Below are 15,287 nucleotides of genomic sequence, written 5' to 3' on the forward strand. Positions count from 1 at the left end.
AGATTGAACTAAAACCGAATTAAAAATATCTTTTTAACATATTGAATAAAGCTTTTAAAAACAGATAAATTCTTGTTTATCAAGTGTAACTACAAAGATACTCCGATGTCAAAGTAAAACAAAGTGATAACAAGGTTTAATAAGTGTATTAGGATATGGGCAACATATATAAGACATGGGGATTGACCCCTTATTTATACTAATTTTGAGCCTTAATTGTATGGCAATATTAACTCTTAAATTAGTTTGTTTGTTAATGTTTTATATTGACTTATGAGTCATTACAACTCAGTCGTGATAAAGGCTATAGAGAACTTTCCTTATTCAAATAGAAAGTCTTACTAACAGAACGATTGTGGTTCAATTTGGATGAGGGTTGACAAGGTTTCCTTAAGACTCGAGTGTTTGTTATCTCCGGAGCTCAAAGCCAATTTGTTGACACAGCGTAAGTGCTTATCGCTTTGGGTGATATTGAACCTTTCTCTTTCGTTCTTCAATTAATTCATTGGGTTAAGTTCAAATAACAATGTCATTTGTGACTCTGACCTCTGAGGCTCAAAATTCAAACTTTAAATTATATATATTTATTTATTTGAGGGTGTAAGGTGAAAACTTTTAAGTTGTGTCTCTAAAAAGATTGCTTATGTTATGTTGGTAAGTTTCTCACTTCACTTTCTTATGTGAAAATTATAGACTATTCATATAACTATCAAATTGGTTGGTTTGGATGGTCTCATTCTAGTCCGAAGAGTTCAATCACATGAATCAATTAGTTCAGGCCGACTCACTTTATAATCGATATGTAATTTACCAAGACTAATTTGTTTGCGCCAAAAGGTTAACTTGACCTATTATTACTTTCGATATTTTCCTATTTTCATTTAAAAACAAAGTTATAACACAAAAATACTTTCAGTCACCAAATACCACAATAAAAATGATAAAATAAAATTATAACACACAGTACCCCACAAATCAAGTAACAAATGTCATGCCTAGTTTAGAGTATTTCTTACAAAGTACAACTTAAAATTTTTACAAAATAAGATCTTACACAGCAAAATAGTTAACCAAGTACGACTTTACATAACAGTATAGTATTTAATAGTATTTAATATAGTATATAATGATCTAATAGTAATTTTTTTTAATCTTAGAAGAGATTATAAATTCTACCATAATTAACTCACAACTTTAAAGTCTCGGGTTCAAATCTAGCTAACAATATCGATATTTATCAATTGAACTAAGACTTAAAAAGGTTAAATAGATAATAAAATTAAATTAAGACTTAAAAAATTTAAATAGATAATAAAATTAAACTAAGACTTTAAAAAATTTAAATAGATAACTTCTTGACTTATGTTGCTTGAGTATTTGCTTCTAATAATTTTTTTTTTTAGTAAGAACTTTTACTTTTACAACGTAACGAGTAATTCCCGTCTAACTCGTCTTTAAGATGGACTAAATTGTCGGGACAAAAAACACATTTCGTTTAAAACCTCTTTTTGTTATAGCTCAGTCTATACTAAGATGTTGACCTACATAGCACTACCGTTGGATTGGTCGACTTTAATATCCCTGTAACCGGTATTCATAGCTTTCAATTTTGGTGATTTTATGATCAATTTTGTAGATTTTTTTAGATAATCTAATTTAGTAGGTCGCATGTTCCATGATAATTCAATAAAAAAAGTGTTACTTTAAGAATATGTCTAAAGAATAAGTCAACGATTAATATTGATTTTTGATTAAAAAAAAAGAACAAATATTTAAGTATGCAAATTGAAAGAATAAATTGATGGAAAATAATACCAATTCAAAAATAAAAAATGATGAATATGTGAATAAATTTAAAATATTAAAGTAAATATTAAAAAAATTAATATCTATAATTGTGACAAAAACTAAAGTGTTTGAAATGTACTCATTCTTTCTTTCAGATTATATTGCTGACGTCAAAAACATTAGTTAAATATATAATTGATCGAAACTAATTTTTAAATCTAAACCTAATGAGCACCAAGATGTTAAACCTTATACTAAATCAACTAACAAAACTACGTTTCATTCAAACAAAAAAATCATAGACAAAATACGAAAGAAAAATTAAATCTATGTATAAACTAAGAGATAAATGATTTAGAGATAGCAATCTTAATAAAAAAATATCCTAAACCAATCTAGTGAAAGAAAAATAGAGGGACTCTGATCAATCCTAATGGATGGCGGCAAAAGAGTAAGCAAATGACAATTCATAATGATTATGGGACATGTATGATATATTTGAAAATTAACATGTTTTAGATTTAACACTACTAAACTTTTAAATTTTATCTTTTGAATCTATCTTAATGTTTAGTTATAATTTTAAATTCAATTATAAAACAACTTATTTAATTATTAAAGTCAAATTTAAATAGATAAATGTACAAAAACTCTTAATATAATCAAATTTAAAAGATACTATATAAATAAATAAAACAAAATTACTATTCAACGTATTCATATTACCAATACATTTTTTTATAGCACCATAGAACTTATCAATGATTATGATTATCGATAAAATCTAATATTTCCTGTGTTAAAAGTCAATAGAAGTTGTAATTTTTATTACTCCTCTCGTCTTAAAATAATTGAACTATATATAAAAAAATCTAATAAAAATATTTAACACTTTCAATTCTTAAAATATTATTAATTATATTTTTATTTATATTCTCTAACTAATAACACAAGCATCATTTTTAATTTAACATCTTTTATTTTACATTTACGAAAACGTTAAATTTACCGGTGTGTGATAAAAGTAATTTAGTAAAATTATTGTTTTCTACTTTATTTTTATATTTTTTTAATTTGTGTAAAATAATCAAATATTTTAATTATTATGGGACATGGCGAGTACTAAAATTTAGGGGTTTTAAAAAGATGATAACATATTTAAGATGGATTTTTCTTTTGGTAAAAAATAATTGTTAGGATTTCATCGAAATCAATTGTTGAATGGTTTATCTTTTATATGATTAAATAAATTTTTAATTTCTATAAATTTTAAAATTTTGTTTTCGGTTCTTCTTAAAAAAAAATCATATTTTTAGTTTTTATAAAATTATCATGCAAAACAGTTTTAGTCTTTATTTAAATATGTTTTTCGTACCTGTAAATATAATAGTTTTTAATTTTAGTCTTGTAAAATTTTTTGTTTGGATTTCATCTCTGTAATACAGATAAAGGAAAACGTTAATTATTTAAATTTGTATTTCACGTTTTCCTCTATTTGTCGGCTCAAGTTTTGTAATTTCCATTTGGCGTTAAGGTATCAACATTAAAGTTTTTGGATATTGCAGAGATGAAATTCAAATAAATATTTTTGTAAAATTGAAAACTGTTATATTTATAGGAACAAAAAACATATTTAAATGTTTGATCCACGTTTCCCTTTGTATGTTAATATTTTTTGTAATATTCACTGAACGTTAAGGATTAAAAATAATTTTTTTGATATTACAAGTGTAAAATCTAAACAAAATTTTTTACAGGAACTAAAACTAAAAACTGTTACATTTAAACATTTATAAATTTAATATTTAATTAATTTCAAATTAAAAAAATTTAAATTTTTATGAAAAAACTTTTTATAATGATAAAAACATTAATGAAAAATCATTAAAAAACTTAAGGACAGTTAATCATATTTTATTCCGACAAGAAATAAAACTGCTTATAAGATAACTTTATAAAAACTAAAAAATGTAATTTTTTTACTTAAAATTAAAAAGTAAACTTTTAAAATTTATAAAGACTACAAATTTATTTAACCTATTTTATATTTATTCTATAGTCTATATACCACATATCTAGCTTCTAAATTGTTTAAAAGAGCTCCAATCTCGAGCTGCCTCCAATTTAAATATTCAGTGGTGATTTGATGATCAATTTTATGTTTTTTTTATTGATTTCGTGTTTAAGACGATTTATTTAATTGGTCGCATGTTCAATGATATTTGATAATAAGTCAATGAAGATTAAAAAAACGTCGCGTTAAGAATGCGTTGCAGAAGATGATAAATAATTAATGATTAATATTGATTTAATAAAAAAGATGATTGATTTGTATCCGTAAAATACGCATAATAATTATTTACTATGTTGTAAAAAATAATAGTTTTTTTATTTTTTTAAGTGTTTCAGTGAACAGTAAAGTCATTCCTATCTCAAATGGAGGCACTATTATTTCATCCTAATTATTTTCATAAAAAAATAATATAAATATTTAAAAAATAATAATAATTTCATTCTCTCAATATTACTTCTTCCATTAAAAACCAACAAAAGTTGCGAATTTTACTTTTCGTCTCACAATAGTTATTTTATTTGTAAAATATTGTCATATTCCAAAATATTTTATAACTTTATATTTTAAAATATTATTAATTATGTTCATAAAAATATTATTAATTTTTTTTTAATCTAAATCGAGAGAAATGATGATTAAAATCAAAATAAGAAAGACTTTCAGATAAATATTTATAAAAAAAATTAAATTTATTTCTTTTTAATAACATTAGCGATCGAACAAATGTACAATTTACTATATATCTTTTCAACCTTTACAAAATAATAAATATATCGATTACAGTGAGACATAATAAGTACTAATAAAAAAAGTATGATATCTAAGATGGAATATAAAAACGAGTCAATTATTATAAATAAAAAAAGAATTTTCATAACGATTTTATATTGAATAAATTAGATTTAAAAATTGGGTGATAACATGTTGTGTATCCTATAAAAAGGATAGGAGGTAGAATGAATGAAGCAAATTATATAAGAATGGAATATTATGGGGTTGTGGGTTTGGTATTAGCCGGTTTGGCATGGATGTGGTTGGGAAATAAAAGATTGAAATTTGGTAATAAGCTTCCACCTGCTCCAACATGTTGGCCAATTGTTGGAAACATTTTGCAGCTAGCAAGGTTGTCATCATCACCACCACATGAATCATTTGCAATACTTGCTCGTAAACACGGTCCAATCATGACCCTTTGGTTAGGTTCCATGTGTACCGTTGTTGTCTCCTCCAGTGAAGTTGCTCGTCAAATGTTCAAAAACAACGATGTTGTTCTTGCTGGTAGGAAGGTTTATGAAGCCATGAAAGGTAATTATGAGAATGGTATTATTGAAGGTTCTCTCATTACTTCTCAATACAACTCACACTGGCGCATGTTGAAACGATTGGCTACTCATGAGTTCTTTGTCACTAGTCGCTTAGATGCTATGCGAGATGTGCGTGCAAAATGCGTAGATCGAATGTTGAATTTGATCGAACATGAATCTGTTAATTCTGTTGGTGTTGGTGTTGATGTTGGTAATTTTCTTTTCACAATGTCTTTTAACCTCATTGGGAACCTTATTTTTTCAAAGGATTTGTTAGGGCCTGGAATGGAAATGGAAAGAGGAGGTAGATTCCATTACCATACTGTTAAGATAATGGAGTATACTGGTAAACCAAATGTAGCTGATTATTTCCCAATGTTGAGGTGGCTTGATCCACAAGGTTTAAGGAGAAACACAAAGTTTCATGTTGAAGAAGCGTTTGAGATAGCAGGATGGTTCATCAAACAAAGAATGAAAGGTAGCAGTGATGGAAACACCAAAGACTTTTTGGATGTGCTGTTGCAGTTTCGCGGAGATGCTGCCACTGGGCCCTACCACTTTACTTCCAAAACTATTAACGTCGTTGTCTTGGTAACTCCCTCACCTCACTACTATACATTATCGACTCACCTATTTAATACAAAATGTCAACGATCCTTTCCATTTTTAATTAATATTAATAATTTTTTAATATGATTTTCTCTATTTCAAATCTCCTTCAAAAAAATTCAATTTTTAATTTAAATTGAAATTTTATATCATATATGATAGATCATGCATAAAACTTTACACAAATTTAAAGTCAATTTATATATTAATGAGATTCATGAAAAATTAATGCCCTTTAGTAAAAGTGTCCGTTAATTTTAATTTGTCTCAATAAAATATCAAATTATTTTTAAATTTATGTAAATAAATTATATGTGTGATCTATATGATATAAACTTTTAATTCAAATTCAAAATAAATTAAAGAAAGAAAAGTAAAATTAAGATAAATAAAGAGATTTGATAGAAATTAAAGAATGTTTAGATTGAGAGAATCAAAATTCTACATTATTCTTAAATTATTATTTTTATTTTGTATTAATTATAATATTGAATACATAACAATTGATATAGTAACCTAACAAAAGTATATATATATATATATATATATATATATATATATATATATATATATATATATATATATATATATATTAATCTATATGAAATGATAGAATGAATAATTTATTATGGGATATAAAGAATAATAAATTTAACAATACATACTTTTTACAAAAATATCATATCTATCCTTAGCCTAAATTTTCTCACAATATTTTTTAGGTCAAATGCATATTTTTTTCAACATCAACTTTCTCTTCCTTTCATAAACTTATTTCTCATTTTCTTGGACGAAGATTTGGTACAGTAATTGCAACAAATATTTTTTTTATTACAATAAATGTGAATCTTTGATTTAAGTTCAGACGATTCAAATTGCATAATTAATTTTACATTGTTAATTAATTTTATTTTCTTATTCATATCAACGTCCAAAACACAATATTATCTGACGTGGTTATTATGTCTAACACAAATACTTCTATCTTTCTATTTCTTCTAACATCATTCATTTTTATTTGCATTTCTTTCACCCACTTCCATATACATTATTAATTATTATATCTAGGGGGAATATGTTAGACTAAACTATTGCCTATCAAAAAGTTTAAGGTTTAAATCAGACTTCTGGCTTGTGATAAGATTTTTTAAACCTGAATTTAGTCTTTATGAAAGCCTTGTATGGCCTATAAGCTTATTTTAAAACATGTTTTATATCTTAATGAGTTAATAGGTCAATAAAATTAAATGTAATTTTTTATGATTTAATATAATATTTTAAAACCCTAATCTTGTTAATTTAAAAAAAGATCGGCCTGACATAAGTGAAATCTTAGACTCGAATATATATCTGCGTAATATATTCTAACCCCTAACTATATCTATTTACTCTTTTTTTTTAGAATATATATTTACATTGTATTTATTATAAACTAGTAAAAGAGTTGTCAAAATGGACTAATTCGTATAAGTTGGCCCAAAAATCTCAAATATTGAGCTTGAACTCTAAATTTAAAATCCAAATTATAGTAGAGTTTTTTAGCCGGACATGAAAACCTTGTAACCATACGGGAGACTTAGACTACTCGCATGAAAAATATAGTGTGTGTTTATTTTGTCAAATCATTGGGTGGGATAAACAAAGATTAATAGAGGAAGAAAGATGGTGTATTGTAACATTGATAAAGAATATTGGATTGTAGGAAATGTTCACTGCAGGGACAGACACGACAACAAGCACAATAGAATGGGCAATGGCTGAGCTTCTGCACAGTCCAAGAACGCTAAAGAAAGTGCAAATGGAACTAAGGAGCAAAATAGGGAAAATTGAAGAAAATGACATTGAAAATCTTCCCTACCTCAAAGCAGTTATCAAGGAGACTTTGAGACTTCACCCACCGCTTCCTTTTTTGGTTCCTCACAAGGCCATGGACTCTTGCAACATTCAAGAATACTACATTCCCAAAGAGACACAAATTTTAGTGAATGTTTGGGCGATTGGGAGGGACCCCAAAGTGTGGGATGATCCCTTATTGTTCTTGCCAGAAAGGTTTATGGAGCCAAACATGGTAGATTACAAGGGACAGCATTTTGAGTTTATACCTTTTGGTTCTGGTCGAAGAATGTGCCCGGCAATGCCACTTGTCTCTCGTGTGCTTCCAATGGCACTAGGCTCCCTTCTCAAATACTTTGATTGGATATTGCCTGATGGCATTAAGCCAGAGGAGATGGACATGACAGAGGGAACTGGAATAACACTGAGAAAAGCCATTCCTTTGAAAGCCATACCTGTGCCTTACACAGGAACTCCTGTCCCAGTTGCAGATGCAGGGAAATAAAACATCCAACTGATAGCTATAGTGCTTAAATTATGGGTTGCTGTTTGAGACTCATCACCATGCTTACCTGTTTTTCTGTGTTGGTTTGCTACACCAGTAGTGAATTAGAGTTAATTGATTTCTGTTCAATTTGTTGTTAGTTAAAAAGAACATTGCTTCAATAGTGTTGTAATGCCATCCGAACATCATAATTAGTATAAACTACTGTTACACGTGAAAAATGTGCCAGCCCACAACAATTTTATGTACTGTCTTGCCATTTCTGTTTGATTAGTCCCAGCCTCCTTCTGCATCACTTTTTTAACCTTAGTCTTGCCATATTCGACCAGAGTTGGCAAAATAAATACGGAAATTTTATTTCCATTCACACACGGATCAAGGGAGGTTCAACTATAACTAAGAAAATGTTAAACAGCAACTTGCATCAAGTCATTCAATATTAAGTCATTTCCATTTAAAATCTTATTTTTCACAAAAGTTTCACCAACATAAGAAAACATAGCCATACAAGTACTAAGATATAATCCTACAGATGAACTCTTACATCCGTAGCCATAAATGTAAGAACTTTCTTCATCCCCACCCCCTAAATTGTTCGTAAACCAATTACTTGTTGAAATGTAATGAGTTTTCCAAATCAGGTATACTAAAAAATGGCCATATTCACAAGCTGATCACCAATTGTTTAACGTGTCACATTTAATCAATTTAACAACTGTACTTAAAAGAGATGTCAAATGAAGCAACATTCCAAAAACCCATAAAAGGGAGATGTACAATGCATTACAAGCACTTGCATAATAAAACCAGCCTTCAAATAGCATTGTAATTCAAAGGATCTACAAATATTTACATCATCTATACATAAGAAAAACTCAGTTTGATATGCTGAGCAAAACATACTAAAGTACATTCTATGTTGATCCATACCGTTAGTCAAAAAAACAAAAAACCTGGACCTTGTATGCAATTTCTTAATAGATTTTACGTTTACACCTTCGGATTGCAGCAGCTCTAGAAGTAGTTTCCTTGTCACAATCAGGAGTTTCTTCCACAATGCTTTCCTCCTGCAGAACCCGCCCTCGGTTCCGGGATAGCTTCCTGATAGGAGTCACAGCCAAAGCTGGTGGGGAATGGTCAGCTTTCATCTCTGCCTCAGGGTTAGCCACAGTGCTGTATTGACCCCTATGTGGCATTAGCTCTTTGCCATCAGGCACAATATCCTTCATTATCTGAAATTGATGTCAATGGAGTTACATATATAATCATAATTTAAGGAATTCAAATGAACAATGTAATGTATTATTTGAAAGCATAACTTCCATTCAAATTAACAGTGTAAAACATGTGTATGTTAATTTCCAGGAAATAAAGCAAAAGCTAAATTCTGTTAAGCACCAATTCTTCATTTCCTTTACTCCTCTGAAGACCAACTGTTGGTTGAACAAAGTTCTATGCCAACTAGAATAAACTACTATCTGTTTTTCCTTACTGAACATCAATGATACAGTTTTCTTAAAATGACAGGTTCACCTCACGAAAATTCCATCAATATTCATGATATGCCCTTAAATTTCCTCTAAACAAGAAGTGGTGGCATGTCCATACCTTCCAATCGTTGTAATCATATCTGAAGACAAAATGAGTATAAGTAACTTCTTTTGACATTACAGAATTGGCAGCAGGAGCATTTTTAGGTGCTGAAAAAAATAAGATAGCATATATCTGATGAGTACAAACGGTGCAAAAAAGAAATCAGAAGCAAACATAATTACACAATAGTGAGCAGCAAGTCTTACAAACATAGTGTAAACGCTTATCATCCATACTGATTTCAGCACGACCATCTTTGACTAAGAATGAGAGGGCAAACAAGTTTTCCACTGTCTGAGCAAAAGAAACTCTGTTCAAAATCATGTGTTCAAGTTGGACCTTTTTCTTATTCCTTAATATGTCAAACATGATTGACATGTTTTTGTCAGTATCAGTTTTTTCCCCTCCCTCAGTCTCATCAAGCTGTTTCAAACAAACAATAAGCACCATTACATACCAAAAACTACTTGAAATATACAAAACACAGAAAAATTGATTCCCAGTCTGTATTGCAATTGGAACAACCAACCAACAACAAAACTACTATTAAGTTGAACATAGCAAAATCAAAGTAGGAATCTTCATTTTATTCACATAAAAACAATGAAGTTCGTGTTTTTTTGTTGTATGGGGGAAAAAACAAATAGCAAAAGTGAAACAAATCTAGAGCATTGTCATATCAGTTAAATAAAATTAAATGGTATAAAACCAACCATAAGGAGCATAGGAATGTTACCTGTTCAGGCCTAGCAGTTATAGTTGAAGGAAGAGCAGCACGCTTTCTAGGCACTGCCGTTTTGCGCTGTTTCAACTGATTTTCCATGGGACCAAGCCTTGAAACAATAAAAGAAACAGTGAGAAATAGTAATATATAAAAAGGCATTGAGGAAAGAAAGAGACATACATGGTAGAAGAGCCATGAACCGTGAGGAAAATGGGAGAAACAGAAATGCCGAGTTTTTGCCAGTCAATAGAATCGTTGGGTGGGTGTGCATAATGTTTGAGAAGAGATGAAACAAACTGAGAAGGAGTGACTCCTTCGTTGACCAGAGACTTAACGGATCCAAGCAAAGAGCGTGTGAGATCGAGAAGAGCTTCGGCATCAGCAACTTGCTCTCGGGGTTTCTTAACTTGGTCGTGTAACTTGTCGAACTCGTTGAGGATTGATTCGAACTTGTCAGAATCACTGTTAATTAAATCATCCTTTTTCTCTGTTGGTTACCATTAATTAATTAACTAGGGTTAGTTCATTTGTTGTTGTTGTGAAAATAATTAATATAAATATATAAATACATAAATACCATTGATGATAGACTTGAGTTTGAGAAACTCGGAGCGGATGATTCTACGACTGGTGGTGTCCTGATGATCAGAGGCGGCGTTGTTTTCACTGAGGCGTTCTCTTTTCACGCGTCGTGAAACTTGTTCCTCTTCCTCCTCCTCCTCCTCCTCGTTGTTGTTGTCTTTGCGCACCATTCTTTAAACCCTAACGACAACAACAACACTGATACTGAATGAACCCCTTTAAATTTCAATTCTATTTAATGAAAATCTAATTTATAGTATCTTTTTTTTTCAATTTGAATTCCAATCTCTTTTATCAAAAAACAAATGGAGGTTACATTTCCCGCCGCTCAATTTCACTTAACCTACCTTTACTTTCGTTCGTTCTGTTTTTTACTTTTTTTATTTTATTTTATTTTATTTTTTACTTTTCACCGCCAATATAGGCTTCCTTATTTGGCCCACAACATGCGGACCTCATCCAAAGGAAACCCCTATGGTATATATTGAATTTAGACGGTTTTATTTGATATATTGTTAAGGTTGAAAAATCATATACTCTTAACTCTCTTTGATAATATATTGTTTATTAAAAAACGTTGTGCCGTGACATTTTTTTATAATAAGACATATACAAAGAACACTAAAATTAGTCAACCTTATATCATCTTTTAATATTAAACCATCACATAGCCAATGATAAAATCACATTCATATTTTTTTTTGTTTTATTTTTAATTACAATTTTACAAACTTTACCGCTTAGGATCTATTTGTTTGAAAACAATATTGTATGTATTTTCATGTTATCAATTTCATTATAAACCACTTAATTTTAATTTTTTATTTTTTTTCAAAAAAATCAGTAAAGAATGGCGAAATAAATTTTTCATAACAAAAATTGCAAATTTTATAGATAATAAATATAATGTGAAAGTTTTTTTATTTTATAATAAAGAGTAAAAATAGAAACATCTTTTAATTGTAAATAATATCACAAGTAAATCAAAATTTAAATAACGCGGTGTAAAATAAATATTTCTCGTTTATAAACTACAACGAACTTTAATATAAACTACAACGAACTTTAATGGAGTGCATATGTTGTTATGAGCCAAGATAAAAAAAATAAAAAAAAATAAAGAAAATAAAAACATCAATTGAAATCAAATTGGACTCTAAATGTCATTGATTTGACTTCTCCAAGTTTGGGTTACTTAACTCTATTATTATTTGACTTTGATAATTTCTATCTTGAGCACAATGTGTTTCTACAAAATTGGTGGAATTACGATCCAAATAAAATAAATTTATACATAAATTCTTTTAAATATTTTAGATTACGACTCATCGATCTCTAAAAATATCTATTATAATAAGTCATTGATATATTTGTTAAAATATGTTATTTTTGTTTTAATATAAAGAAAGAATTAATGGATTGTAATCATTACCAAAAATATTAATTAAAAAAAATTAATTTTCAAAATAATTTAACATGAGTACTTTAGTCTCTTTTTAAAAGAAAATTCATTTTCATTAATATACCCTGAACAAAAATGTATTACATCTGTTGTGATTAGGACTGTGAAAAAATCTAGTTATGTGGTATAAATCTAAAATCAGATCCAAATTCATTTTAAATATCCGGTTAAAATCACATGAGTTTATTTATGTACCAGCACTTATGTTTTATATTTAGATTTGATTCTTATCTACTCAACTCCCAAATATTCTAAATCTCAAAAACTCTAAAACAATTCTGATCTTGTCATCGCTCCATCGACCTTCCACCTTTCGGCAGCGTTTTCGGACAATTTATTACTAACTTCATTGAGATATTACTAACTTCATTTAATCAATTACTTGTTACTAGAGTTGTCAAAAAAACCATACTTCAACGTCTCCTTTAATTTTTTTTACTAAGCCTCTAATATTATGCCAATTTTTTCCATTATTTTTTGTAGGCTTAAGGGAGGGGGGCTCATAGGCCCCCAATATTTTGTTAATTTTGAGATTTTTTTTTCGAAAAAATATCAGAAAAAAATTAATTTTTTTTTTCTCAGAAAATTTTAAATCGAATTTTTTCTCAAAAAATTTGTTGAAAAAAGTTTAAAAAAAGTTTATCGAAAAAAATAAAAATTAATTTTAAAATTGAATTTTTCGAAATCAGTTGTTTAATTAAAAACCGATTATTTAATCATAATCAATTTTATAATTGATTTTATAACCATTTTAAACCAAATAATATATTTTATTATAAATCTAAAACCATATATTAGTTTTAAACTGATTTTGATTTGGTTTTTAAAAAATCCAACCATGGAGAGCCCTATTTGTGACCACTATTTGCATAGGAGATGTAACAAGTTACATCTCTATAAACAAGATCAACGACGGACATGGAGGCATGCATATAAATTGTACAATTTTGTATACAACTAATAAAATATCAACACTGTTTTGACAATTCATTCTATCTCACGATTATTTTTATGTGATTTCTGAACTCAAATGCATGTTGTTATTATACATTAAGAGGAACACATTCTTCCTCAACAAGAAGAATAAAACTACTATTTATTCAGTTAATACTTACACCAAATAGCCTTAAACCTCTAGGTGAATTAATATATGTGGAATGAAACACATTTAAATCTATTGTATCTCGATCGTGTTGATCATCCACGTCATCATCTATTTCATTGTAAACTAATCTTTTTCCCAAAATATGTTTGACATCCACATCTCTCTTATTTTCAATAGAATGTCTTAATATTCTATCACCATCATTATTATAGATTACATCAATCATGGAAAACACTTGTCTCTCTCCTCCTTTTGTGAAATTTATAGGCTCACACAAATAAAACACAATGGTGTCTTTGGCATTTAGTTTCTTATCTTTCACAAACCGATTCCATCCTCTAGTGAACACGTAGCTCTGACTACTCTTCCAATAACAATAACGAAACTTCCACAATCGCATGAGTTTGTCATAAAATGCAACCTCCACGTCATAATTACACTCTTCATCATTTTTTACATTGTTTCCACAAACACAAGGAAAATAGGTAAGTGCATGTTTTTTGGGGATAACAAGCCTGTTAAGTTTGCCAACATCACTAGGTGTTAATTCTTTTTGGAAAAGTTTTGTGCAAGAAAACTCTTCTTCACCTTTCACTCCTAAATTCCCATTATTTGTAAAGTGGCTTTGGTTTTGAGTGTTAAGAAATGTGGAAAATATAGATTGGTAGGTTCCATTTCTAATCATGTTCAACACAATTTGTAAACTATAATGGCTTTGAAATAGAGGTTCTTGTACTGTTTGATTATTCCATGGAAAGTTTCTGTGGCTTTCTCCACTTCTAAGCTTGATGGTGGCACTATCATAAGCCATTGCAGCCTCTATTTCAGATTTGAATGTCCCTAACCATATTCTTTGGTGCTTTGCATATATTTGTGCGCCCCAATTCCCGTTTGGTTGAGGCACAACACCTTTGAACTTTTCACACCTCCCAACCTCTACTTCATGCCTTGCACGTTTTGTAGAATAATTAATTTGATTACTAGAATGTGAAGTTTCATAGCCTCCATTAACATCAGAGTTTGAATTAATCATTCTAGAATCATATCCTTCTTCTCTAAATTTTATTTTTATGTATTGTAACGATTGATTGATTTATTTATGGATGAAATTCGCCAATTATATATGATATTATGTTGTTGTGTAAAATGGTATAATTGATAATCATAGTAACTATATTTGGTTGTACCGACAATTCTATTAGTTAGTTAAGAAGTTAAAGTTTCGATGTGATAAATCTGAAATTATTTGAGCTTATTTTAGTCTATTAGTTAATTAAGAAGTTATAGTTACGATGTGACAAATCTGAAATTATTTGATCTTATTTTAGATAACTAAATTTATTTTGTTCAAGTAATCTCGATGAGACAAATGTGAAGTTGTTTGGATTTAATTTAGGAATTTTGTTTTACACGTTATGATTTATAAAACGTTATTTTATTGTGTTGGCATTATTCTCTCAATTATAATCTTTAACAGAAATAAATAAAATTTAAATGTTCAGCTAACCACCCAACATCATATTCGTGAGTGAATGTGTATTTATAAACACTTTGTCTTAAAACTTGTCTTTTGATCATATAAATAAACGGCGAGTGATTATTTTGTAATATTCTTTTTTTAATAAAGCAAAGCAAGATAACATAAAATGTCAATCTTGTCACCTTGAAATATACCGTCTCCTACTGAGCAACGCAATTTCAAACATGC

The 15,287-nt window shown here is 28.7% G+C and overlaps 3 protein-coding genes across 3 annotated transcripts; 1 reads left to right on the forward strand and 2 right to left on the reverse strand.

Moving 5' to 3' along the window:
* Positions 1-4,817: 4,817 nt before the first annotated feature.
* On the forward strand, positions 4,818-8,334 carry LOC101498498 (cytochrome P450 76A1-like). The gene is made up of 2 exons (XM_004497347.4): positions 4,818-5,757; positions 7,478-8,334. Exons 1-2 carry the CDS (start codon positions 4,819-4,821, stop codon positions 8,111-8,113), a joined length of 1,575 nt encoding a protein of 524 aa, XP_004497404.4. The 5' UTR covers position 4,818; the 3' UTR covers positions 8,114-8,334.
* A 517-nt stretch (positions 8,335-8,851) lies between these two features.
* LOC101498844 (non-structural maintenance of chromosomes element 4 homolog A-like) lies at positions 8,852-11,377 on the reverse strand. The gene is made up of 6 exons (XM_004497348.4): positions 11,008-11,377; positions 10,611-10,917; positions 10,443-10,539; positions 9,913-10,129; positions 9,722-9,813; positions 8,852-9,345 (listed from the first exon to the last, which is right to left on the reverse strand). The coding sequence occupies exons 1-6, from the start codon at positions 11,180-11,182 to the stop codon at positions 9,088-9,090; spliced, it is 1,146 nt and encodes a 381-aa protein (XP_004497405.1). The 5' UTR covers positions 11,183-11,377; the 3' UTR covers positions 8,852-9,087.
* A 2,197-nt stretch (positions 11,378-13,574) lies between these two features.
* LOC101495119 (AP2/ERF and B3 domain-containing transcription factor At1g50680-like) lies at positions 13,575-14,612 on the reverse strand. The gene has a single exon (XM_073367274.1). The coding sequence runs from the start codon at positions 14,610-14,612 to the stop codon at positions 13,575-13,577; it is 1,038 nt and encodes a 345-aa protein (XP_073223375.1).
* Positions 14,613-15,287: the final 675 nt, after the last annotated feature.

This window comes from Cicer arietinum, chromosome 4 (assembly GCF_000331145.2).
Source record: "Cicer arietinum cultivar CDC Frontier isolate Library 1 chromosome 4, Cicar.CDCFrontier_v2.0, whole genome shotgun sequence".
Lineage (NCBI taxonomy): Eukaryota > Viridiplantae > Streptophyta > Magnoliopsida > Fabales > Fabaceae > Cicer > Cicer arietinum.